The following is a 27,274-nucleotide window of genomic DNA, read 5'->3' as shown; positions in this document are numbered from 1 at the left end:
TATTAAGCTGAACCATGGTATACAGCAGGAGTGAGCACACTGCTCTGAATGCAGCCATCTAAAGTTTATTGGACTACTGGCTATACTGAGCAGGAATGCTTGGATTTGTAGCCCAATGGCATCTTTGGCATATTTTTCCAAACAGTTCTGCTGGGTAGCTGATGCTCATTGGAACAGCTTTACACTGTTGTTAACTTTGGTCCAAAACACACTGCAGAAAAAATCCAGTTTGAGACCACTTTATCTGTCCTGGCTCAGTGCTTGGGAATTCTGGGAACTGTAGTTTGCGAGACATTTAGCTTTCACTGTCAGACAGCTCTGGTGCCACAGTAAACTACAGTTCCCAGGATTCCCTAGCACTGAGCCAGGACACTTAAAATGGTCTCTAACTGGATTATTTCTGCAATGTGTTTTGGACCTTTGTAAAATTGGAGATCAAGACAGTAGGAATAAGCATTTAAGAATTTTCAACTGCAAGGGAAACTGCTGCAGAGTACATATTCTCCCTGATACTAGCTGACTAATATCACTGATGCTAACAATTGGATCCTATGTATATTATATAGTGATGGTAATTTTTTCCATGTAATAAAACTAAATAGTGTTTCCCAAAACTGCATTTTAAACATTGTATCTGTTCACAAGGTTTGATCAATACAGGGGCTTCTTATGCTAGATCTGAGACACACAAACTGGACTATAGTTTTATGAATACTGGCACAGCTAGGCTACAGTTATATATAATGACCCACTCTTGATTATGTAAACTATTCTACAGATGGATGTTCACCCAGTTTCACAAATCACAAAACTGGTGAAAGAAAGCAAAGCTGAGCCAATTTTCTGCTGAAATCCCCCACCCTGCACACTCCTATTATACTCAGTGAGCAGAGTGTGTGTGTGTGTGTGTGTGTGTGTGTGTGTGTGTGTTTTGGCACTGCAGTTTGATTGCACACAGTGAGTCAGACCTCAAATTACATGTTTAGGTTTCATGAAATATAGGGCATTACAGCTCCTTGACATCATCCCAAGGATTGCTTCAAGGGATTTACTGTTGCCATACATGAAGATTTACTACTTAATTACTCTTCTCTTTCTGTTGATTCCTGTGCACATCTATCCAGTGTATAAATATGTATCCTTACCAAACGAACTAGGTGTACCATAGTGTAATTAGACAGCACTACTTTCAACATGTAAAAAAAAAGTATAGAGTTTTCACAACTGTCCAAATATGTCTATTATATCAGAGACTGTTTAATTTGTTCATTATCAGTAACTGCATTGGAAAATTGGGATGATGTCAAGGAGCCATACAGATCATGCCATGTGTATATTTTTAGCAGTGTTATTATGAAATGAGGACAGTGGGTTATGAAACAAAACTTACATATGAAATAGCCTTATACTGAAGCATACCATTGGTCTATCTAGACTAGTGTTATTCTCTTGTTGTTGTGTGCCTTCACATCATTTCTGATTTTTGACATGGCATAGTAGTTTGAGCATTGGACTATGACTGGAGGCCAGAGTTTGAATCCCTGCTCAGCCATGGAAAGCCACTGGGTGACCTTGGGCAAGTCACCCTCTCTTAGTCTCAGAGGAAGACAAAAGCAAACCCAATTCTGAAAAAAATATTGCCTTATGGTCACTTACTGAGGCATAAAGGAATTCAATAGAACCTTTGAGACTTAGTGGGAAAAGGAAATTTCTAGCATAAGCTTTCCACCATTAGTTAACCACAAATTGCTGTGCGTTCAGGACCAGGAACTGTATTAACACCATCTATACACCCGATGGAGCTGATGAAGTGGACTGTTTCCATGAAAACAATTTCTTTCCAGTTAGCCTCAAATGCTCGACGTTATTATTCTGTCATCAGATCTCACCTAGTAGAGTGGTTCTGCTAGCAGATCACTCTTTAGCAGATCTTTTAGGCAGTTACCAAAACAGGATTCTGCTGGCAGAAGAGCATTATTTACTGACAAATGCAAATTTCTAATGGAAGAAGAGGCTTGTGCCTAACTGATGTGACTTTTGAGTTAGGATTTCCCTATTTAATACTTTATAGAGTTTTCACTGAAGATGACAAAGTTTGAACCTAGATCCCAAGCATGTACTTTGTCATTTGGCCATGAAACTATCGGCTGTATCTTCCAACATGCTAAATTGACCAATAATCCCCAAAGTATTTGTATTTTGGATATAGATTCAACACCCACCAACGCTGGAGGGTACCAATACATGCATCCTATTTTCCTGTGTCTAACAGTCTCAGCAAGTTCCCAGTGAATGTTATTACAATTTTGTGCATATTTACTAAGAACCACTAGTTTAATCTACTCTGATCTGATTTCTTCAGATATTTTGGGTTTTATCACCCATCAGCACAACTCAGCATAGCCAATAGTCAAGAATTCTGGGAGCTGTAATCTACAAGTTTAACAGGAATGGATTGTTCTAATAAGTAGGTTTAGGACTAAGGTCTTGATGTAGGAAGTTGCTTTGTATTACTGTTGTTATTACTGTTTGTTTATTATCTGATTTCGCCCCAATATTAGTACTCAAAGGATACAAAAAGGCAAAAACAATTACAGTGGGCCCTTAGTATATGCTGGGGTTTGGTTCCAGGAACCTCCATGGATATCAAAATCTGTGAGTGCTCAAGTCCCATTAAATACAGTTGCATAGTGAAATGGTCTCTCGCTCGCTCTCTGGTTGCTTGAATTCTTGGATAAAGAATCCATGGATAAAGAGGTTCATCTGTCCAATAAACATATATAGCTTGCTTAAATACTCTAAAAGCACCAGATTCTATCTCATCTTGAAAGCTAAGCAGGGTGAGTCTTGGGTTGTACTTGGATGGGAGGCCATTACTAATAAGTGTTGTAAGGTATATTTCCAAGGAAGAAATTACAAAACCTCCTCTGAGTATTCCTTGCCTAAGAAAATCCCATGACATGGGGTTGCTTAAGTGAACAAGTGACTTGAAGGTATATAAACATGCATTATTAAAACCCAGAACAGACCCATTAAAAAACTGATCCATTTGTATTAGATGAATAGCATTCGAATAAAAACTGCCTGTGGTTTCATTGTAAGGTTTAAAACTCAATCAACAAAACCAGATTTCAATAATTATTCTCAGAACTATAGCCTAAAGGAGCAAGTAATAATTTACCTCCAAGGAATGTTAACACTAATGAACCTCGTTGGATTCAGGCAGGGATTCTAGTGTAACAACTTTGTGCTGCTATTTCTAATAAGAGATTTCACCACAAACATGCTTTTGCTTCAGTGAGTTTCAACTATTTCTTATTTCTATGCCAACACACTTAAAACGGGTGCAGTTTTTTCCCTGCATTTTCAAGTAATCTGTTAATTGCAGTTCAGACATAAGTGTTAGTCAAGAAAATGGAATATTTATATGCTTCAGCCTAAATCCAAATTTTAGTCTCAAAAAGAGTAGACTAACTTAATCAATGGAAGTTACATAAATGCTGACTTATTAAACTAAATGTATTTACTCTACCTAGTACCAACAGCTGGATTTAAGCTTGCAGATGTATTTTACTGCAAGTCAAACCTGGATTCTTAACTTTTTTGTTACAAGACCCAGTAGTCACAGTCTTTCTGCAAAATCTTGGATAATGTGTACTTTGTTATGCATATTTTGTTTTTATGCATAGTCTTCTTCATCAGGTCAGTCCAACAGTAAAATGGGATTTTATTGACTTATCTAACCAGTGAAATAAAACAAACACATCTAAAGAGCTAGAAAGTGAGTAAGTATTTGGTTGGATTTATTTCTGATTTACTCTTGTTCCTCCTACCTTTTACAGAGTTGCCACTCCTTTTGGTGGTTTTGAGAGAGCATCAAAACTGGTTAAGTTCAAAGTTCCAGATTTCAACTTTCTGCTACTAAATGATCCTCGATTCATGGTCCTTGCCAATCCACTTTCTACCAGGAGGTGCTTCAACAGGACTCCTAAAGGATGGACCTCTGAGAATATTCCCATAATGATATCTATTCAACCAACGGAGGTCAATGGTGTTCCAGAAACAGATGATCTGTGAATAGAACATGGAATAGGCATCACTCATCCCTGCCAACATGATGGTATTCTGATCTCTAAACAAATACTATTTCTGTTCCAACATGAATTTTTATCTAGCTGAAATGTAATAACATCTAATGCTGTAATATTTTTCTGAAGTTAATTTTCTTCTGCAGAGCTAACACAAATAAAATAACATGGTCATTACCCTTCAAACACATTTCTGATCATTTTATTTCTATCCATTCTAACCCCTTCTCTTTCTATTTTTAAAAGGAAAGTCTAATTTAAACCATTGCATGTTTATTTTGAGAGGGGGGAGTTATGGTAAAAATTACACCAATGTTATTAGTTGATCAGTTCTGGAGTGGGCAAATTTGCATGCAGAAATGTCAACAGAAACATGGAAAAATAAGTTGGAGTATTGTTTCCAGTAAAAGAATGTCAATATATTAGATATAATAGTGAAATAATGGTGAGATCTGTTTCTACTATAAAACTATTGTATTACTGGTGGTAATTTTGTGTAGTAAGGGTCTCTATAAGCAAAAGTATTGCAGGCTGTACATAAAAATAACAATAGCAAGGCAGATGACTGTATGCATCCTCCTTATGAAACTCTTCTGTTGTATATCCTGCAAACTGGTAGCATTAAAAAAAATCAAAATATAATATGAATGGCACAAGAATAGATTGAAAGCCTATAGAAGAGCATTAGATCACATTTCAGGATAACTTGCAAATGCTCTGGTTACATGTCCCAAGAAAAATGTTGCTTACAACATAGTATCATGTTGAATCTCACCTGTGAACAGTTCTGTGTATTGCTCTGGTCCTGGCTAAGGTCCAAAATATTTTTCCATTTTCCAATCACACAATACACAACTATGTGGCAATACTCAAAATATATGTGGTGGATCCAGACTTATCATAGATCCAGCTAGATATAACTATCCATCCATATACATACATGTATGTGTGTCATGTGAACACATAGTTGTGTTAATAACACATACACATATGTAACATCATGTGTAAATTATTAAGAAATGGCATGCTTCTCTGATCTGTATGTTCAAAAGCATTTTTGTTATGACGGTGCTACACACTGATGTATCTACAAGAGAGAGTTGATGAAGACCAGATGTCATAGAAATGACACCAACAGAATAAAAGCATATCCTGAGGCATCCTTGAAGACAAGCAAATTCATTATGACAAGTGTTGTCATGGGCCAGCACCCACTTGACTAGATGCAGTGAAGTGGGTCATCTAAAACAGTAGATACATATGCATATGTTGAACAGTCAGAAAAAGTGATGAAAAACTTGTGAATGAGAAAGACTATGAAAAAGAAAACTTCTGAAAAATAATGTGAAATAAGTGCAAAACAACTGAGAGACTATGCTATGAGATAATGAAAGTGAGGTCTCACTTCTCCCCACTTCTGATGAGGTTGCCATGACTTGGCACATGTGAATCTCTCTGCTGCAAGATATGGAATCAGAAGTATTATGCTCCAAATTCAGCACTTTCTTTATTTGGAAGGAACACCAGGGACACTGCTGTGAGGAACACAGAAATCTCCATCATCTGAGGACTCTTAAGCAGCCAGGCTGTAAACTGTTGGGAAATAAAAGAAAGTTAATGAGAAGAGTAGAGCAAAGAATTCAAATTTTGAGGACTTGCCCAAGGCCTTTGTATCATCAGTGGTGTAGTAAACGCTCATGTGATACAAATTCTAGCCATGTAATGTTAATAGGCCTGCTTTTTCCAAGAACCAATTATCCACTCAGATTGCCAAGAATGAGAAGAACGGCTCGATTAGTTTCTAGTCCATTCTTTGATCCCTTTTCTAGGCCACGCTCTGTTTCTTCAAAGGTTGATGTGTATCTTGCTGCTTCCTTCCCAAACAAGACACTCAAAGTCTATGCTGCTATCTTCTCAATCTGCCTCCTCCAGCAGAGTTCCAGTCTGATTCTTGCTTTGCCTCCTACTGATGCTAATGACATTTCCCTATCTAACACTTGCCTTAAATCTTCAGCCTTAAGAGCATGGGTGGTACTCTAGAGATTTTTATACTTTAACTCTCATCAGTCCTAATCTTTATAGGCAATGATGAGGAATTATGGGACTTGATAGTCAGCAATACCTTGACAGCCATAGTTGCCCACTCCTATTTTAAGGTTGATTACATTTCCTGTTCAATCTTCGGTCCATTATATACACATGACTGTTCCTTCTTCATACCTTGACCTGGACCACAACCTTTGCATTTATTTCAGATTTGTTTCATTTGTAACTTTCTAGATGTGGCTTGCATAATCTTCCTCGTCTTTGATTCTACACATTCTATCTGTCATGCAGTCTAACAAATGCAAACAGGGTGACTATAATGTTATGTAGGAGCAAACAGCATTTACTTCTGAAAATCTTATGTATGCAATCCAATCCTACGCATGCTTACACAGAAGTGAACCCTACTGAATATAGAGAGAATGAAGCTAGATTCCATTGCAGAGATTAGTCCACCTATCTGGCAATATGTCTCACTAAACTCAGTGGAACACAGTTCTAAATTTTCTAGAATTTGGTTATAAATGATATATTTATTTGAGCAAGTGATGGACAACAGGAAAATTTTGAAGTTCAAGTTAAGTGTACTCCATGTACAAAATTTCTTTTAAAAGAACAGGGCAAGATATATATATATATATATATATATATATATATATATATATATATATGCTGATTTGCATCCTATATACACATATACACTTATTTGGTCACAAATCGAATGGAGATTTATGGGGCATACACCTAGTAGATGTGTATAGGATCATGCTGTTAGTTTGCTTCTCTATATGGCTGCAAAAGTCTTGAATGTGGATGTACAAAAAAAGCAGAAGGGTCATAGTTTAATGAGAACAGGATTCTCTTTTACTCCAAGCAAAGGAAAATTATTATGCTGAATCCAACTATTTGTTCTGAACAGAGGTACATTAGGAATGGAGAAAGTATGGCTGCTGTTGTGTGGCCTCCAAAACACCCAGAATCCTAAGGAATGTTTTCAAGTTAAAAACACTAGATAAAACACCCCCCACACACACACTTGGTCTCTCCCTATGGGCTCTTTCACCCTATGCAATTATAGCCCTATTATTCCACTTTAACTGCCATGTCTGCATCCTATATAACCCTGAGGTATGGGGCACTAGAACCCTTTGGCTGAGAACTCTAAGCATCCCTTCTTAAATCACAAATCTCAGGATTTCACAGGATGAATCATGGCAATTAAAGCCGAATAATAGTGTTAATGTTCTGTGCCCTGCTACCCGCACCACCACACATAAATGCACCCTATGTGGGCCAATTTCTAGAAATAGAAGTAATACAATTTCATTTCCAGTTGCACTGGGAGTGACCATACAACTCACGGATGGGGGAAGCTCCTGTTCTCACAAGAAATCAGTGGGAATTTAGTGAGTGCTTACCGAAGTTTTATTGATTCAAAGCATATACTTTAGCTGAGTATAATAGTTTATTTTAGTGTACTAGATGATGTTCTCTTTTTCAATACAATAATATATTCTCTGGATAACTGCACAAAAGGGTGACTAGTAATAATATTCTTAAAATCAGGGCAAGGCAATCTTTCAACAGGTGTGAGGAAGAACCCATATCCTGCTGTACTTGTACAATGCAGTCGGACAATGTTACTTGGGTTTTACTATTAAATTTGCTGTACACTGTTTCTGTAAACTGATTTGCCCGACCAGATGTGCACAGATGTGATATTCAAAATAAATCATTTTTCCCCACGTTTATATGTTTTTTATTTCATTCAAACCTGCTAAATCCAAACTCCAGATGGATCTGGACAAGTGCTTATATCTTGTCGTAGTCTTTACTATGAGGGTAAAACTTTACAAGGTAAAACAAAAGTGAACATTACAAAAAAAATCCCTTCAGAACTAGGGAATTCCTTACTGGGTTACCAGTTGGTCCTTTCTCATTCAGAAAATTCTTTAAAAAATTCAGATTTTGAATGCTAAAATATCTGCTAAATTGTTGATGAATGGAACCACTTCATCTGTAGTGGAACAGGAAAAACTGAAATAAGTCCAGCATTTTAGATTCAAAGTGAGGAAACTTTGATCCATACACAGACTGCAGTCAAGATAGGTCACTATGCTGGCACAGAATGCAGTGACAGCACAGAGGGTAGCGGGGGGGGGGGGGGCTGAAGACATTGCATAGAAAGGTAAATTCTTCACAGTTATCAGCAATAAATGAAAACTTCTGGCTCTAAGCAGCTTATTTTTTTTATTTTTAGTGTTGGCTCTCTCTGGTGTCTGTTTTTGTAGAGCTGGGACAGCTGGCTTGCAAAATTGCCTATCCTTTAGCACAACACTAGAAAAATAGGCCAAGAGCCAACAGCCTTTATTTTCTGAGAATGACCCCAAAGGAGCTGCATTCCCTCCTTAACAGTCCTATACAATATTCTATGAATCCTAATTAACCTTATTTCTAGTCACCATCATTAACCATCTTGCTAAAATTAGCTTCGGTCTTCTAGCACAATAGTAACATAAAACAAAACATTAACACTAACAGGAAAAAGAAAGATAACACGTGGACTAATCACTAAAATGTAATAATGTCTGACTGTCCAGTGAAATTACTGTAAGCAGACCAATGGCCAATGCACATTAAAAGGTCTGTGTGGAGGCAATCTGGCTATATGTAAGATTCAGATGTGTAATACTGTAGTCTGATTTACTGGTCCCAGAATCAGCCATATTCTGACATACATCCTCTTCATGCCTCCTTTCATCACCTCATTTAAGTGCAAAGAGCAAGGCTCATTTAAAGCAAGTTTATGTAACATTTAAACTGCAGTTTTATCATTGTTTATTAACCATTTTTTCATCTTGGCGTTCCCCCTTAGTGTTAAGCTCATTGGATACTAACCTCATTCAGGACCACCCCTCAAAAATCCCCCCATGCTTATTTTTTTTATCTTTAAGATTAGCTTACAGTAGTTACAGACATGCTTATAAATAGTCTGAACATTCACTTGTGTGTTTTTTCTCCTTCCTGTGCATTCCCCAGTAGCCAAAACAGCAGCAGACACATAATAAACCTTGTTCCCACTGTTTATTTCAACCCATGTTGACTTCACCCTTAACTTGCTCCTAAGGTTATTTAATTTCCATGAGTTTTCTGAAAATCCTCAGCATAACCCTGTCAGATAAATTTCCTCTTTAATGCTCTAACATTTCCAACAATTAAATGTATTTCTTAATTCCAGGGTATTGACAACAGACTTGGAATAACAACTGATTATGCATGAAGCAGGATATCCTTTGCAAACAGATTAATTTTACCCACCAGTTTCTAATTTTATGATAGAAATAAGGTACTCACAAATTAAGGAGCACATGTTCCCAAAATTTTCAATGCCCTCTATTGTGCAAACAAAACAAAAACCCTTGGTGCATGATGAAATAACCCATGGTATAACAAAATGTGCATCTTACAAATCATAAAAAGTATTAGACCTTAACTAATCTTTTCAACCCTTGCATCATCCTTACAAAATTGCTGATATGGTCCAGTTATTTCTCTCAGGACATTGGCAAGGCAATCTGAAAGGCTGAATAAGGGGGGAAAGAGCCAGAATGTGTTACCCTGGAGAGTTCACTTCTTGGTGCAGATGTCATATTGCTTAGGCCAGCTAAATTACAGAACCATACTCTGTATGAATTTACCTACAAGTCTACAGACCATCACAAATATAATTGGAGAAAATTACAAATACAATGCAAAGGTAATTTATGAATGTGACCTTTTGTGCCAAAATACGTGTTTAAGAAGACAACAGAAATAAATATGGCTGTAAAACACACAATGTCATTCTTACTAAAAGGCATGTATTATTTCTTGTGTATGAAAGATTATGTTCAGATAATCTGATTTCTGAAGTTTGAGCAGAAGAAGCTAAGGTACTAAACAAAATGTCCTACCTTACCTTTTCCATTTCATCTTGTTTATTTTCTAGAAACTGCTTTTTCTCTCTTACCTGCCTTGTTTTCACAAATGATATCAGCCCAGAATCATTTGTCTAGCATGGGTGAACAACATTAAGCTCCAAAGCTTTTTATTTTTTAATGTACCTGGACATCCTCGCCCAAATTCTCTCCCCCTGAAAAATGCTTTCCCCACTCCTGGAAGGTTATGAGAGCAGGGTTTTTCCAATAATCCCCATGCCCCCCCCCCCCCCAGAAAAAATGGATAATCCAGCCACTTCTTGCTTTGAATTGGGGTTTGGGGAGGGGGATATACTTGCTGCCAACTGTAGGTTCTGAGAAAAGAAAATTGGCCCATGGACTCCAGGAACACCCCATTGCTAAGCCTGTTATTCACATTACTGTACTTGGGAGTCCATGAACCACAGCAATGCTACTCCTTTATATTAGAGGCAAAACAAGCTAGGATTACTCAGGAATTGTTCAGGTTGCACCTTCTCTCATGTCAGCACTAGTATAATTTCTCAAGCACTGGCATGGAGAAGACGCATGCTGTTTGCATGTAGCCCACATTTTTGTGTGTGTGTTACCCTGAGAATGTTGGAAGTAGTAAGGCTCAAGAGGCTTCCACAGCCAGTCCAAACGTTAGTACTGGTCCTAATATGGCATGCAATGACTCTGTTTCTTTTCTCACTGATGTTTCTTTTCAAGACACCAGATTATCTTTTCCCTTTCCATTGGCTGCTATTGTGCTCACCTGCCATTCCCTCTGGTTTCTAATTAACAGCCCTAGGGCTATTCTGTATTCTTCCAATGAATCCATGTCTAGATTTTCCATGCTTTGATTCTACAACGTCTTGGACTTCTTCCATTTCAGCATCCCTTAGCTCTTCCTGCCACTGAGGTTTTGGATTCACAGCCAAGCTAAGCTTTTGTTTCCTTTACATCACCTTTTAAAAAATGCAACCTTATTGTGGTTCAGCTTCACTGGAACAGTCACAAATATCCCATGATAGCACAGTAGTGCACATAAGCAAAGGCATGTTTTCATTTCATTTACATTCTATACATGCGTGAGCCAGAAGGTACAATGATCACCCTGAGCTAGGTTTTTCCAAGCATAGTGGGAATTTGGCAGATGGGAAAATAAGTACAGGAGGCAGTAGTTGGGGCACACTCTTTTAGATCTCCACTGGCACCCAGTCCAGCTGAGAGATAACTTGAGGGTGTTGTTACTGGTTTTTTGGAACTGCCATTTGCTTGATGCTGTGAGGATACATCAAGAGACAGAGCTGAGTCGGTTGGTGCCATAAGCTATGGCACAGCACAGAGGACTGGCATCCAAACATTTTGGTCCTAATCCCTGCACTTAGGGCTGCTGCTCCTTAGAAGCAACTGGAAAGGGACTCACACCTGTGGAACCTAAGCAGCACTCAGAAAATAGTTTTGTATGGGTTTTTCAGGCTATGTGGCCATGTTCTAGAAGAGTTTATTCCTGACGTTTCATCAGCATTTGTGGCCGGCATCTTCAGAGATTCAGGAATAAACTCTTCTAGAACATGGCCACGTAGCCCAAAAACCTCACAAAAAAAGCTATGGATGCCAGCCATGAAAGCTTTCGACTTCACAGAGCTCAGAAAAGGTACACTTTTCAAAGCTTGGGGTTAAAACAAAACAAACCTGGCAGGAACATTCTTAGAATTACACCCCCCTCCCCAAAAAAGCAAGTTTTCTCCTTACAAGGTACTGGGACTTAAGTAGGTGCTCCAAGGTACTAAGCATTACTGCTTCTAAGGAGCAGCAGCACCCTACTTAGCTCCCAAGATCAGAAAGGTTCTGGTGCCTTTGGGTGATTTAGGCTTTATAAGGGAGAGAGGATGCTCTGGAGAAATTGTACCCCCACCTTGTTAATTCCTCCAGAGGTTTTGACAGAATCACCTGCTGAAACAACAAAATCCCAAGCGTAATGAGGAAGCCCAGACCCAGCAGGAGCAAAGCATAATGCAATTGCATGAAGACTATCAGACAACACTGCGATGATCAGACAACGTCTCGTGATTATCTTGCCAATGAAGAGGAACTGTCCCATCATTTACCTCCATTTCTTAATAACAGGATAACCTGTTAATACTGAAGTGACAGGAGAATCCCTCTTCATTGACAGGATAATCATGGTATAAGCGCCATGTGTCTGATAATCTTTGCGTGATCAGGCAATTTTAGGCTGTATCGATGGGAGTATAGTGTGTAGATCAAGCAAAATAATAGTGCCACTCTGTTCTGCTTTGGTCAGGCCTCTTAAAGAAACAGCTGCCGAAGGTAGGCAGGGACACACGCATACGTGGGGAAATCATTTGCACATTTGATTGATTTTTCGGGATGCAGACACTTTTATCACTATCGGGATGGAGGCACATTTGGTCCCGTTGTGTGAAAACCATGACTGAAGCCTACAAATGCTGAGGCTGCCAGTTTGCTGGAAGATCTCTCTACGTACCGAATCTACAGACTAACATGGCTATATCTCTGAATTCTATTTTATCTGCTGTTTATTGGGAGTATTGCTATCCTCGGCCACAAAGGCTCTCACAGCAGGCTTACAAAGCAAGAAGACACGACACACATGTCCTCATGTTTCCACAAGTGACATCATTTAATATGATAATGTAATGTAATGCAAACTACTGAGGAGAAAAAACCTCCTTCATTACGCCATCTCATTTCCCCCTCAGCACCTTCCAGAGGCGACTGAACTACTGAGCCCCAGCCAACCGACTCCTTCGCTTTAACTAGAGGAGAAGTAGGAGAGAGCGGGGCAATAACAGGATTGGCTCCTGTTCGGATGACGTCACATCATCTCCGCCGCCGCGTCCAATCAGCTCCCGCGCCTGTGCCCATTCCCTCCAATCAGAAGCCGTCCTCGCCTTCGGGGCGTCCGAATCAGATCGCAGTAGAAAAACTCCCCCAACCACCCTCCGGTGTCAGTTGATTTGCCTTTTGTGCGCATGCTCCTCCTCCTTTCAGTCTGAGCGCGAGACCAACCGAAGCCCCACTTCCTGGACGTCGGAAAGTTAAAAAAGCAAGGCGGAAAGGGGGCGGGGCCTGAGCGCGGTTTGTGGGCGGGGCGAGAGAGGAGGCAGCCTTCCTTCCTTCCTTCCTTCCTTGAGGCAGAGTCTGCGTTTGCCAGGAGTCGCGGTCGGGATGGAGGGAAGCGTCTGGCGCGGAGGAGGAAGAGCAGGTGAGTCCCGAGGAGGAAGATGTGAGGAGAGGGAGAAAGACCGAGAGCTGCTGTTGTTGTTGTGAGGAAAGGGGTTACTGCATGCTTCAGTGATGCACAGAAGCCGGTCGGTGGAGGAGGAGAGAAGGGGGCCCTTCGCAGCCTCCCTTTGACCCGGCCTTCGCTGCGGTGTGCTCCGTGTTTCTTGGGCGAGAAGAGGAGGAGGAGGGTGGCGTCCCCCTGTGGGTTTAGGTCCCTCTTTGGGCCCTCCCTCCTCTTGGAGAGGGGTTGAGTCCTCGGCTGCTGCGTCCACAGCGGAGAAATAACCCGCTTTGGCACCGCTTCAACTCTCTTTTCTGGCTGGAGGCTATGGAATTCTGGGAGTTGGGGTTTGTTGTTGTTCAACACTCAGACCACTGCATTACACCACGCGGGCCCATTGTACATTAGATATGTATATATATATATATATATAATGTATATATGTATGTGTACATTATATATGATACATACTGTACATGCCTGTTGTTGTGTGCCTTTAAGTCGTTTATGACTCATGGCGAACCTGCCTTGGGTTTTTCTTGGCACGTTTCTTCAGAAGGGTTTTGCCTGCAGCAGTCCTCCGAGGCTGAGAGAGTGTGGCTTCCTCAAGGCTACCAAGTGGGTTTCCATGGTTGAGGATTCGAACCCAGGTCTCGAGAGTCCTAGGCCAACACTCAAACTACTACATTAAACCACATTGGTCCATTACACATTATACACACACACACACATATATATATTACAATGTAAATGTAACATTGTACACACACACATCTATATCATTATACACACACACACACACACATATATTACAATGTATGTGTAACTTTCATTATGTACACACATCTATATCTTTATATCTTTATATATATATATAGACACAACACATTACAGTGTATATGTAACATACATGATAAACACACACACCTATATCTTTATACACATACTTGCATAATATACATACACACATTACAACGTATATGTAACGTTAAACGCACACAGATAGAGGTGTGTGTATGTATGCATATATATTTGTATATGTACATTATCTATTGTGATGTACATACATTATAATATTACTGTAATGCATATATGTGTGTTGTGTGCCTTAGGTCATTTCTGACTTATGCTGACCCTATCATGGGGTTTTCTTGGCAAGGTTTGTTCAGAAGGGGTTTGCCCTTGCCTTCCTCTGAGGCTGAGAGAGTGTGACTTGTCAAGGCCACCCAGTGGGTTTCCATGGCCAAAGCGAGATTTGAACCCAACACTCAGAACCATTACACCACGCTGGCCCTTTATACACACATAGATATGCTTTAAAGGAGGCGTGTGGCTTGCTTTCCCCAGCCGCCCGTTCCTGGTTATTTGTTGTAACCTTATCCTTGTGGCAGCCTTTGTAACCCTCTCTCTCTCTCTCTCTCTCTCTCTCTCTCTCTGGCTTGTTTACTTCTTCACGCTTTTTCCTCCACCACTTTATTGGCTGTTTGAGATGTTTTGGCAAGTGACAGCTCTTTCAACATCCTTTGGTGACTCTTCCTGGCGTATTACTTATTATACCCCTCTTTCCCTGGCAGAAAGTACCATCGCTATCTAAGTCGTTGCTTCGAAAGAGGGTGCATTTAAAAGGGGAGAAGGTAGGGACTGCAGTGCACGTAATGCGAATGCCAGTGTGGCCATAGGGCCGCTTTACGCATGAGGATGTTTGCTGTTGAGGCAAAGGCATCAGAGACCCACGTTCTCAGTTTTTCTTAATTTTTGCAAGACTAACCTTGCAATTTTTTTTGAAGATTTCTGTATAAAGGCAACAAAATTACTGGTAAGTTTCCATTTGCCTGTTCCTGTGCTGCGCCTGTTTGAGAGAAGGAGTGAGCACACCTCAGAAATAATCCAGGTTTGAGACCGCTTTAACTGCCCTGGCTCAGTGCTAAGGAATTCTGGGAACTATAGTTTTGCAAGACATTTAGCCACCTCTGTCAGAGAGCTCTGGTGCTACAATATACTACAAATCCCAGGATTCCCTAGCACTGAGCAAGGGCAGTGAAAGAGGGCTCAAACTGGATTATTTCTGCAGTGTGTTTTGGACCTCTGTCTTCTCAGCTTGGTGTCCTTACATCAAAAGGTATGTCCTTTTTAAAAGCAGAGATACATCCGATTCATAGACAGTGTATGGGATGCCTCAGCTTTCAGTATTCACATTGGTGAATCTTTAATGTTACACCAACAAAAGTTTGTTCCGTTTGTAAGGTTAAGTATGCAGTTGGCATCAAAGGTTGGAAAATTGTTTCTGAAATCTAGCATAGCCTAATTATCTGGCCCTTTTCTTCTTGTGGAACAAAAACTAGGCTTTACTACCGTTTTACTTTATTTAATATTATTTCATTGATTTATGCTTTAAAATTCGATTCTCTGTGAGGCTGTGTGATAACGTGGTTTCTGTGGTTAGGTTTGCCTGTTTTTGAAAACCACTTGGAGAACATTGGTTATTAAGCATTGTATATCAAAGAAGAACACAGATATATGCAGGATATGCTGCTTCCCCAGATTAATGTATTGTCACTTCTTGCCGAGCTGTTTTAACTGACGTTATTTCAATTAAATGTTTTTATTGTTATTGTTTTGTATTGATGTGAGGGGGTAGAAAGGGGAGGTTTCAAGGACTCTTTTGTTGTTTTTTCTGTGACTTTGTATTTGAAATTTTCCTTGCTGTTACCCACCTCGATCCTCAAATGGGAGAGGCGAGATACAAATGAAGATGATGATGATGATGATGATGATGATGATGTAGGGAATAGGGTGAATTTCTGAAGAGCTGGATTTCTGACTTGACAATAAATGCACCCAAATGTTAGTAGTGTGTTATGTAAGACAGCAGACAGAGGATAAGCATTGGTTTCTATTGAAAGTATCATGCATTTCACTACCTGTGGCACAGGTGGCTGCAACTGTAGGAGGAGAATCACTACAATCCTCTCAAATAATAATGGCTTCTTTGCTCATGCTAAGGGGCCCTAAGCCTTTTAACTTGGTCTTCTCCAATGAAATTGTGTTCTGTCCTTTTCCCCCCCCCCCAAAACATACTTTACAAAGTGATCTGCTATATTGACGTCTTTACTTGTCTCTCCAACATGAGCTTTTGGTTTTCTCGGAAGTTTGATCAGAAATTGTGTGTGTGTGTGTGTGTGTACACAAATGCATGCAGTGTAGTGCTCTGTACTTCAGGCTTACGTAAGGTCACTTTTAAAACAGTATCAGGGCCCTGAAGGCAGTCTCGGAAATGATGTAAGGAATACTGTATACTTTACAGAGCACTCCAAAACACTGCTGTTTGCAAGTGAGTCTTGTTGAATTCAGTAGAACTGTTTCCTTGTAAAGGTGCCTAGCAGTGTGGTTTTATTCTGTGTATAGTTACATGGAAATAAGTTCCACTGAATTTAATGAGTTTTCTGACCTTGAGTATCCAGTATGTCAGTCATGTCAATGTGATAACAAATGCATTTGAATCAAATAGATATTCTGGTCTATTTATCATATTAAATAATGTCACTTGTGGAAACATGAGGACATATGTCAGAGCAATTGTTTTATGTGAAAATAGTTCATACAGCCCAAAATTAAACAGGTCACATATCTGCTACTAAAATTCCCTCCCTTCATCAAATTTTGGAAGCATTTTAAACTTAGATATCCAGACATTGGATTCAAATAGTTTCCTGATTACTTTACAGTGTAAAAAAACCTCTTACCCTAGTTACTAGGGATGTTCAAAAACTTCTTGTTCACACATATACACATATTCTGAAGATAAGCATCCAGGGTGGATTGATGGATATTACAATTAAAATCATGATTTAACTCATCAAGTAATAACTGATTTAAGTAATAGATTTATATAATGTTTCACAGTGATGCTCTTTCAGATATTTTTAACAATAGTGTAAATCTGATTGCTGAATAACTTTTTTTTAATCAATTTAGGCAAGAATTACTCTGTATCAAAGTGTGGATGCTGTGTTAGGAACAATGAGAAAAGCACTTGCACAAAGACCTACCTAACTGCAGGCTCTAACTAGAATAGACCAACTGAATGAATGGGAACTTGTCAAGGCAACAACTATGTGAATTGGCAGTATACTTTCATCCATTTTGGGGTCTGTCCTACTTGATATTAACAAGCTGTAGGCTATAGCTTATCTTAAATCATTTGCTATTGTAGCATTTCTAACTGAAGGTTGGACTGAAAACATGCTTATACAGTACCCATGGCTGGCTTAAGAAGGGAGTGTGGTGCAGTTGTTAATTCATCTAGGTATCCTTCGCTGTTACATCTGAGACAATCCTCTAAGGGAGTATAAAGTACAGGAGGCACTGAAAAGTCATATAGATGCAGGTGCAGGTTGGTTTTGAAGTGCACAGTCAAAGGTTAGAGGTTTAGACCACTCAGCCACCATACCATTCTGCTTGATACTTTACATGTTTAATGTTTTAAGCTATATTTCTTTACATTATATTTAAAAGATCTCATCTTCAAGGTTTTTTGTTGTTGTTAGTTAGTTAGTTACGCTGAACCAAAGTACAATTTTCCTGCTTGTTCTTTTTGATTGTAGGTAGTTCATTGTGTGTAAATGTGGCAGAATTATTAATTCATTTTGATAATATTGTAACTATAATTTCAGGTTGCATGTTGAAAACTGTTACTTTAAGAATGATGCACGACATTTATTTTTGTTTTGCTCACCTGTGCGCGCACACACACGTGCGCACACATACAAATACCAAATGGATTTGCATTGATACTCCTACCATGCTGGGATTTATATCCACAAAATGGAGATGTAATATTTGCACCAATATATATTTTTGTGAATTGAAGTGACTCAGTTGTGAAATATTTTCAATTTTGAATTGCCTTGTGTACATCTGCAAAAAATATTGCAATTATCTATTCATTTTTAATATTTATCCTCAGCACCAAATATCATTGTCAATGAGGAAGCTAAAAATCATTCATATTTGTGACATTCCTAATAGATACTAAAATGTTTTCTAATATTCATAACACATTGTTATAAGTCATTAATTTGAAGCTATTCAATATTTATTTATAGTCAATATCAGTTTTATTTTTCTAAGTTCCATATAAACCAACCACCATATTATTTCAAGACCTAAGAAAAATAAAAGCTAGGTAGAGACTGCTCATGACTTAAATTTTAAAAATGTGCTCTTAAGCACCTTTTAATGGTTTACTTTGAAGGATTTCTTGGTGGTGATGGGGAATCATACTCCAAATCTGCTGCCTGAATTGGTGCCGCACTTTGCCTAAACACAGAGCCAGCTTTGATCCACATGCTAAAAAACAAGGAACTATGTTTGTACTAGGAATCTGGACCGTTTCCAGTCCAGCACAATGTATTATTACAGCATCTTGATCTTACATTTATAAGTCTGATTACATGGGACTGTGAAGTGTTTTAGCAGTTTAGCCTTCTACAGTAATGAACTCTTAGAACAGTAAGCCTCATTAATTTTTGCAGTATGAAGGTGAATTATACTAAAGCTTCTCAACTAAGGAATATTTGTCTTATAGTAACTCATGAGAGCAAAAATCTGAACGATCTCTCATTTTCATTTTCCTCCTCCACGTTAGTATTTTGTCCTTTAAATAGATTACTTTTGTGCTTTCAGACAAAAAAAATCAAATAACAGAACCGATCATTTGCTCTTGTCACTTTAAATACTTGTTAAACATGGTCATGCAAAACAGAGTACAGGAAGTCGTGTGTCATTCATCCTTTCACATTTTTTATATAGCTCTTCTCTGTGTTGCCTCCATCTTTCCCCCCTTGTGGTCATGTATTATATCCCACCTCTGATCATACAGCATCCCCACCCTTGGTTTAGATTTATCTTTGAATTCCTGGTTCTTGTGGATCCAGGAATCATACTTGTGTGAATACTGGTATTTCAAAAAAACACTTCTGGTCCCAAACATTTCTGATAAGGGGTACTCAAACTGTATAATCAGACATGAATAATATTTTTTTAAACAACAAACAAACAACCTACCCCCTAAATTTTAGTAATAGCAGCCAGTCCTGCTTGGGATACTAGTAGTTACTTTTCTCATGTAGGATTCATGTCTGCAAAATCTTATCGAGTATAATAGATGCCCAGGAGTGAAAGTAGGAGGAAGGAACATCAACATTCTAAGAAATGCAGATGATATCATAACATCGGAGCCATTGGCAATCATCTTTGAAAACTCCTGGAGAACAGGAGAAGTGCCAGCAGACTGGAGGAGGGCAAACGTTGTCCCCATCTTCAAAAAGGGGGAAAAAGAGGATCCCAACAATTATCGTCCAGTTAGTCTGACATCAATACTAGGAAAGATTCTGGAGCAGATCATTAAACAGAGAATCTGTAAACATCTAGAAGCCAATGCCATAATCACAAAAAGTCAACATGGGTTTCAGAAAAACAAGTCATGCCAGACAAATCTAATCTCTTTCTTTGATAAAATTACCCGCTTGGTAGATGAAGGGAATGCTGTGGATATAGTATATCTTGATTTCAGTAAGGCCTTTGACAAAGTTCCCCATGACATTCTTGCAAACAAGCTTGTAAAATGTGGGCTAGACAAGGCAACTGTTAAGTGGATTTGTAACTGGTTGACCGGACGAACCCAAAGGGTGCTCAACAATGGCTCCTTTTCATCCTGGAGAGAAGTGACCAGTGGGGTCCCACAGGGCTCTGTCCTGGGCCCAGTACTGTTCAACATCTTTATCAATTACTTGGAGGAAAAAATTGGGGGAATACTTATCAAATTTGCAGATGACACCAAATTAGGAGGAATTGCTAATATTCCAGAGGACAGGATCAACATTCAAAATGACCTGAATAGACTAGAAAGCTGGGCCACAGCAAACAGAATGAACTTCAACAGGGAGAAATGTAAGGTACTGCACTTAGGGCGAAAAAATGAAATGCACAGATATAGGATGGGGGACACCTGGCTAAAGGAGACAACATGTGAAAGGGATCTAGGAGTCCAAGTAGACCACAAGTTGAACATGAGTGAACAGTGTGATGCGGCAGCTAACAAGGCCAATGCGATTTTAGGCTGCATCAATAGAAGTATAGTGTCTAGATCAAGGGAAGTAATAGTGCCACTCTATTCTGCTCTGGTCAGGCCCCACCTAGAATATTGTGTCCAGTTCTGGGCGCCACAATTCAAAAAGGACATTGAGAAAGTGGAGCGTGTCCAAAGGAGGGCGACTAAAATGGTGAAAGGTCTGGAAACCATGCCCTATGAGGAACGACTTAGGGAGCTGGGGATGTTTAGCCAGGAGAAAAGAAGGTTAAGAGGTGATATGATAGCCCTTTTCAAATATTTGAAGGGATGTCATATTGAGGAGGGAGCAAGCTTGTTTTCTGCTGCTCCAGAGACTAGGACCCGGAGCAATGGATGCAAACTACAGGAAAAGAGATTCCACCTCAATATTAGGAGGAACTTCCTGACAGTAAGGGCTGTTCGACAGTGGAACAAACTCCCTCGGAGTGTAGTGGAGTCTCATTCCTTGGATTCTATGATTCTATGATTCTATGATTCACTAACAGAAAACATCAAAGACTTGAAACAGTTAATAAGGAAAATCACAGAAGAAAATGCAAAGGCAGTCTTGCTGCTGAACATCAAGAAAACAAAAACAGAGGATCTACATATCTTCAACCTAGATAATGAGGAAATCAAAATAGTTAAAGAGTGCCCATACTTTGGATCAAACAATGATCAGAAATGGGGACTACAGTCAAGAAATCAGAAGGCTCGGAACAGCAAGGGCAGCTATGAAAGAATTAGATGAAATCCTGAAATGTGAAGATAGAAAATTGAGTATTAAAGTTAGAATTGTCTAAGCCATTGTATTGCCCATCAGCATGTGCAAGATGTGAAAGCTGGACAGTGAAGAAAGTAGGAAGAAAATCAACTCGTTTGAGATGTAGTGCTGGAGAACAGTGCTGAGGTTACTGTGGGTGGCCAAATAGACAAATTTGTCATAGGAAAGATCAAGCCAGAACTCTTAGCCAAGATGATGAAACTATGGTTTTTATACTTTGTCCATACCATGAGAAGGCACAGCTCATTAGAAAAGACAGTGATGCTAAGAAAGGTTGAAGACAGTAGAAAGAGAGGAAGACCCTACACCAGATGGCTAGAACCAATCAGGGATGTCATGGGCTTTAATTTACAAGACCAAAGCAGAGGACTGCAGGATAGGGGGCTTGGTGATATCTCATCCATAGGTTGCCATGAGTTGGTGTTGACTCAACAGCAGTTAACAACAGTAACAGTGTCCAGGGTATCCTTGGTCAATTGGACCTAGAAAATTAAGGAGCTGATAAGATCCCCTCCTTTTTGGGGTGGAAAAAAGGTGCCCCTTCTCTGGAAGAGCTGGTTTCCCCACCAGAAGTTGGCTCTGGGGCAAATGGCATATAAATGCCACACCCCCAAATGGGAGAGAGGCTGGCTGGCATATAATGGCTGGTCTGGCTTCTGTCTGGCTTGCCATGCCCCCAAGCTGGCCAAAATGGGCTGTCTGTTTTGGCCTTAAAATGTTATTTAGTCAAATTTAAAATTAATACTTGATGAAAGGACCTTATTTTTCCAGATGACTAAACACTTTGAAGATCAGAGAATCCTCTGTGTGATATTTACTGTTAAAGAATCACTGGTGTGTGTGGCAACATAGCCATACTTCAGACTAAAATAAAGGCATTGTAGCAATAAAATATATGTGGCTGTGGTTCATCTGTGCTGAAAATGGTGCATAAGATGGTGATCAGATTTGCTTTTGCTCTCATATGGGAGAGGTAAGTCTGATAAAATCTAATAATGTGGGCTGCCTTTGTTGTAGAAGAGTAATGATGGTGATGGCTGACATAGTGGGGAAGATGTTAACCAAGATGTAATCAGCAGGTGTTGCAAAAGGCCTGTCATCTTTAACTTAGAACATAAGAGCCAAAGTGGATAAGAAGAAGGGTCTGTCTGGCCAGGCATCCTGTTTTCCAAAGCTCTCAGCCAGGTGCTTCCTGGAAGCCCCCTTCCTGCAGAAAGCATGAAGGCAGTAGCCTTTTCCCATTGTTTGTTGCCCAATTACTGGAATTAAAAGGTTTGTAGTCAGCACCTGTATATTCTGCTAGTTATCATTGTAAACTTATCCTTGAGTTTCCTTATCTCATAGCAGGAAATTTCATGAGTTGTTTATGCATCAGTTTTAGCAGATGTACACAGAAAGCTACACAAAATTGCAAATGTTACTTTTTTTAGTCACTGTTCTACTCCTTTTTTTTTTTTTTTAGTAATATGTGACACAAAATGTGCCCCTTTCACTACTACTGTTAATGTTTTTAGTGAACTATTCATTGCAAATAGCTTAATATTTTAAAGCTTTCTGCAAATAGGATTGAGACACTAGGGTCTGAAATTTTTTACACTAGTTTAACCTTATCCCGTTTACAGTTCACCCTTGCCACACTCACCCTCGCCATATACGGCTTTGAGCTTACACAGATGGCGAGGGGCAAAATGGCACAGGAGCGCACTGCTATTCAAATGAATGGGATTCCAGCAAACGTGAAATTTGCCTTATACGGGGTGGGGGGGAGGAGGTGTCCGGAAAGGATCCCCCATGCATGGCAAGAACGGACTGCACTTTTGTACAGTACAAATATATTGTTCTAATATTATGATGAAGTCACTCTTACTTTTTGAAATATGAAGACATGCATAAATTTAAATTGTGTGTAGATTTTACATACAGGGGGATCACAAAATTCCTTTTAATGTTCTTTGTAGGACAAAACCAGTTTTGTGGATACAATATCTGATAATAGCATTATAATATCCTTCTACAAGTTCAAAACTTTATGCAAAAATTTAGATCAGCTGTGGTTAATTTCAGATTTCATAGTATATTATGTCCTTCAGGTTAGAACGAGCAGGATAAAATTAAATGCATTAGAAATGGCATAAATAGAAGTAGATAATGCTTTTTATATATTTTATCGTTCACGCTAGGACTTACTCTGATCAGACAATACTACTGAAAAAGCAAAAAGGTACTAGATTCTATTAACAGATTACTAGTAGGAGGTTGCCACAGAAACAATCTGATCCTGACCAGTTAACTCAAAAGGTCTACTGACTTCAGTGGAGTTTGAGTGTTTCTAACAATGCCTATGATTGCAATTTTTTTACTCAGGGTCCATGAATAAATGCAAGAAGTAGATCTATGAACCAAGAGATGATGTCTTCTTTATAAATTAATTCCACATAGTAATTTTTTTAAAAAAAATAATAAATGTTGTAAAAAACAGAATTCTACAGGACACTGTCGTTTTGAAACAAGGATTCAATTGTAAGATTAAATAATGGTAGAGTAGTGCTTCTTTTATAACAGTCGGCATATATGAAATATGATTATAAGTAGGAAAGTGAGTATGCTGCTTAACTATTCAGTGATACAGAACTTTAATACTGTTTTTATTGAATAAGATTTTGTGGAACAGTTGTTGGCAATCTTGGGTCCCCAGATGCTGTTTGACTGATCCCTGATTTTTGGCCATGCTGGTTGTGAGTTTGGTGAGTTGAAATTCCACAACATCTGAGGATCTAAAGAGCACATTACACTTCATTACCTATACTTTACAGCTGATATTAGTTTATGACATTCATTCTACATTGCTTCTAAATAGATTTGAATATATTCTTACAGTTGAATCTCCTGTTCCTTTGGTTTTTCCAGTTTCTTGATTTTTCCAGTTTATGTTGGGTTTTAGAAATTAATTAGAATTAAGGGCTAATCTGTGTGCATTCACTGTTCATGTGTAATATACAGTAGGCAAAGGGATCTTGTAGCAACTTTGAGAATACAGTAACGGTGCAAAAGAAGTTGTAGCATATGCTTTCGTAGACTTGGTTTACTTCCGCAGATGCATGGAGTTCCACTTGTTGAGTTTTGGTGACCCCATGGATTTAATGTTTTCTTAGGTAAGGGGTAGTTTTGCCAGTCCCTTCCTCTGATTATAGCCTACAGCACCTATTATGGTGACCTTTTGTCCAAGTACTAACCAGGGTTGCCTTGGTTTGCTTCCAAGATCAGACAGAATCTGAACCTTTTGGTTTTTAGACACAGATCTCCTACATCAGTGTTTCTCAACCTCTCTAATGTTGCAACCCTTTAGTACAGTTCCACACGTTGTGGTGACCCCAACTATAAAGTGTGGGCGGACCCGTCTGGAGACAGATAGAGGAGCAGTGTTTCTGATGGTCTTAGGCGATCACTGTGAAAGGGTCGTTCGATCCTCAAAGCTGTTGTGACCCACAGGTTGAGGACCACTGTCCTACATAATAGCAACATTTAATTTCCCTCCCAAGACTATCAACCTCACAAACGCATGTAAAGATACTGATGTTTGTTTGTTTGTATATTGGAATATTTATTGCTATTGAGCAGTCTGGTTTTAGGGTTGGAAGTTTTAAATCTTTTGGGTATGTATAAGATATTTATGATTGCTTAATACAGGTTTTCAAGTCATGGCCTAGAGAAGTTGCAAATACAGTCGGCCCTTCTTATACACGGATTTTTTATACACGGATTCAAGCATACACGGTTTGAAAATGTTCCAAAAAAGTATAAATTTACCTTGATGTTCCATTTTTTATTGGACACACCATTTTGCTATGTCATTATATTTAATGGAACTTGAGCATACATGGATTTTGTTATACACGGGGGATCTTGGAACCAAACCCCAGCGTATAACAAGGGTCCACTGTATTGAGGTTCCAGCGAGTTTTCAACATGATAGGCATTACAGTGGTCTCGATTATCTGTCTTTCAGTCATCCGACATTCCAGATTATCCGACATCCTATGCTTCTTTGTGAGTGCACTGCAGACAGCGCGCTCACGAAGAAGCATGGGATGTCGGATAATGGCACGCTGCCATTGAGGACAAAAGTCCATTGCCTCCCTCCCTCCCTTCTTCCTTCCTTCCTTCCTCCCACCCCTCACTCCCTCGTTCCCTCCCCTTCTCCTTCCCTGCTTACCTCCTGAGACCTGCTTCCTCTGCGGCGGCTTCTGCCCCGACTTAGCTGGGGGGGCGGAGTCTGCTGGGGATGAGAAAGGGCCGAGGTTCCAAGCCTCTCCTTTGTGGCTGTGAAGGAGAGGTCAACTGGTCTTATTGTCGAGACATTCCTTCCAATGTTAAATTGAAATCTACCCTCCTGTAATTTGAAACCATTAAACCTGGTCCTACCCAGTGAGGCAATAGAAAATAAACCTGCTCCTTCTTACAGCCCTTGAGGCGTTTAGGGACTGCAATCACATCACCCCTCAGTCTTCTGTTCACAAAGCTGAACATGCTTAGCTCCTTTAACCTTTTGTTTTGTTTGCTTTACCTCTTATCATCCTCATTGCCCTTTTCTGAACCCACTCCAATTTGTTAATATCCTTAAAATGGCCAAAACTGAAGACAGTCTTTTAGATGAGGCCTTACCAGCACAGAATATAGTAGGACTATTATTTCCTATTCTTTGAAACTATGCTTCTATTAATACAGGCTAAAATAGCACTTGCCTTCTTTGTTGCAGCAGCACACTGCTGGCTCATGTTCAATTTATAATCAGCAATAATTCCAAGGTGTTCTCACATGTAGTATGCTGACCCATGTGTCCCCCATCCTGTACATGTACATTTGGTTTTTGTGGCCTAAATAGTATTTTGCATTTGTCTCTGTTGAATTTTATTTTGTTAATTTTTGCCCAATTTTTTAGTTCATCAAAGTCTTTTTGAATTCTGTTCCCATCTTCCAATGTGTTAGCCACCCTGGCCAATTTTGTATCACTACAGACTTGATAAGGCTTCCCTCAACCCCATCATCAAAGTCATTGATAAAAATGTTAAAAAGTAATGAACCTAGGATAGAAGCCTGGGGCACTCCACTCAAGATCTCCTTCCATTTTGAGGCACAGCCATTGATAAAGATATTTGAACATGGGTTTAAGACCACTTACAGGTCAATCTGATAGGATTTCTGCCTATTCCATGTTTAATTAGTTTGCAAATCAAAATATAATGGGAGAACCTTCTCCAGATTTGCTGAAATTGCAAACAGACTGCTTTATAGTCTTTTCTAATATATTTTTTCTTGGTTATAAAGGTGAGGGTGACTGGCCTGTAGTTTCCTGGACCTTTTTTGTCTTTTTGAAGAGAAAGACTATGGTTGCTCCACCTCTGGCAAGTACTTCACCCATTCTCAACATTTCTGAAAAATGATGGCAAGTGGTTCTGCAAGTAACTTTCCTCCAAATCCCATCCTATGAATCTTTTAGACTGTTAAACCAGAGATTATGCAGTGTTTAAATACTGTTTTTTGGTTGAATAGTTGGGATAGGTGGGTTATAAATTAAATAAAACATTTGGCATGTGTTAGCCTTTGTTAATACAGGTAACCCATTTGGAGGTGTTATAATGGATACCATCACAGCTGATGAGAATTTAGGATCAAAGAGTTCACATTTTGAATTTGGTTTGCTTGTACTTGTCAGCATCTCTGTAATTACTGATTATCTGAGAACATGCTGTGTTCTTTGTTTCTAGACCACCCATGATACAGTGCCTAGAAATGATGAAGTGAATACATTGGTTTCTCTGATGGTGTTCTAGTAAGCATCATACTTCACAAATAATACAAAGGAAATGTTACAGTATCAGTCCTATATTTGGATCAGAGTCATAATAACCAAAATGTGTGTGATTCATAATGGCTGTGTGTAGGGAGAGAAATACCAAGCTACATCGATTCTGGTCATCTGATAACATGCAGAATGATCTTTCAGCTTTCCTCTTGAAACTGGCATATGTT

General features: G+C 39.2%; 2 protein-coding genes across 3 annotated transcripts in view; both read left to right on the top strand.

Annotated features, from left to right (window-relative positions):
• Nucleotides 1–6,755, top strand: part of MYOZ2 (myozenin 2) — a 38,274-nt gene extending 31,519 nt beyond the window's left edge. Inside the window, exon 6 of the mRNA XM_042466553.1 lies at nt 3,843–6,755. Coding sequence (XP_042322487.1) covers nt 3,843–4,077 — 235 coding nt within the window. The 3' untranslated portion in view covers nt 4,078–6,755. The remainder of the gene's footprint in view (nt 1–3,842) is intronic.
• Nucleotides 6,756–13,209: 6,454 nt separating this feature from the next.
• The window catches only part of USP53 (ubiquitin specific peptidase 53), a 42,593-nt gene continuing 28,528 nt past the window's right edge, over nt 13,210–27,274 (top strand). Inside the window, exon 1 of one of the 2 annotated variants that reach the window (XM_042469055.1) lies at nt 13,210–13,328. The gene's annotated coding sequence lies outside the window, so the exon portion shown is untranslated. Of the gene's footprint in view, nt 13,329–27,052; nt 27,075–27,274 lie in introns of those variants that run through there. The other variant, XM_042469054.1, reaches the window with a different exon arrangement.

Source organism: Sceloporus undulatus, chromosome 5 (genome assembly GCF_019175285.1).
Source record: "Sceloporus undulatus isolate JIND9_A2432 ecotype Alabama chromosome 5, SceUnd_v1.1, whole genome shotgun sequence".
Taxonomy (NCBI): Eukaryota; Metazoa; Chordata; class Lepidosauria; order Squamata; family Phrynosomatidae; genus Sceloporus; species Sceloporus undulatus.
Note: the sequence above shows the minus strand (reverse complement) of the source record. Positions and strands in the feature narration are given on the sequence as shown.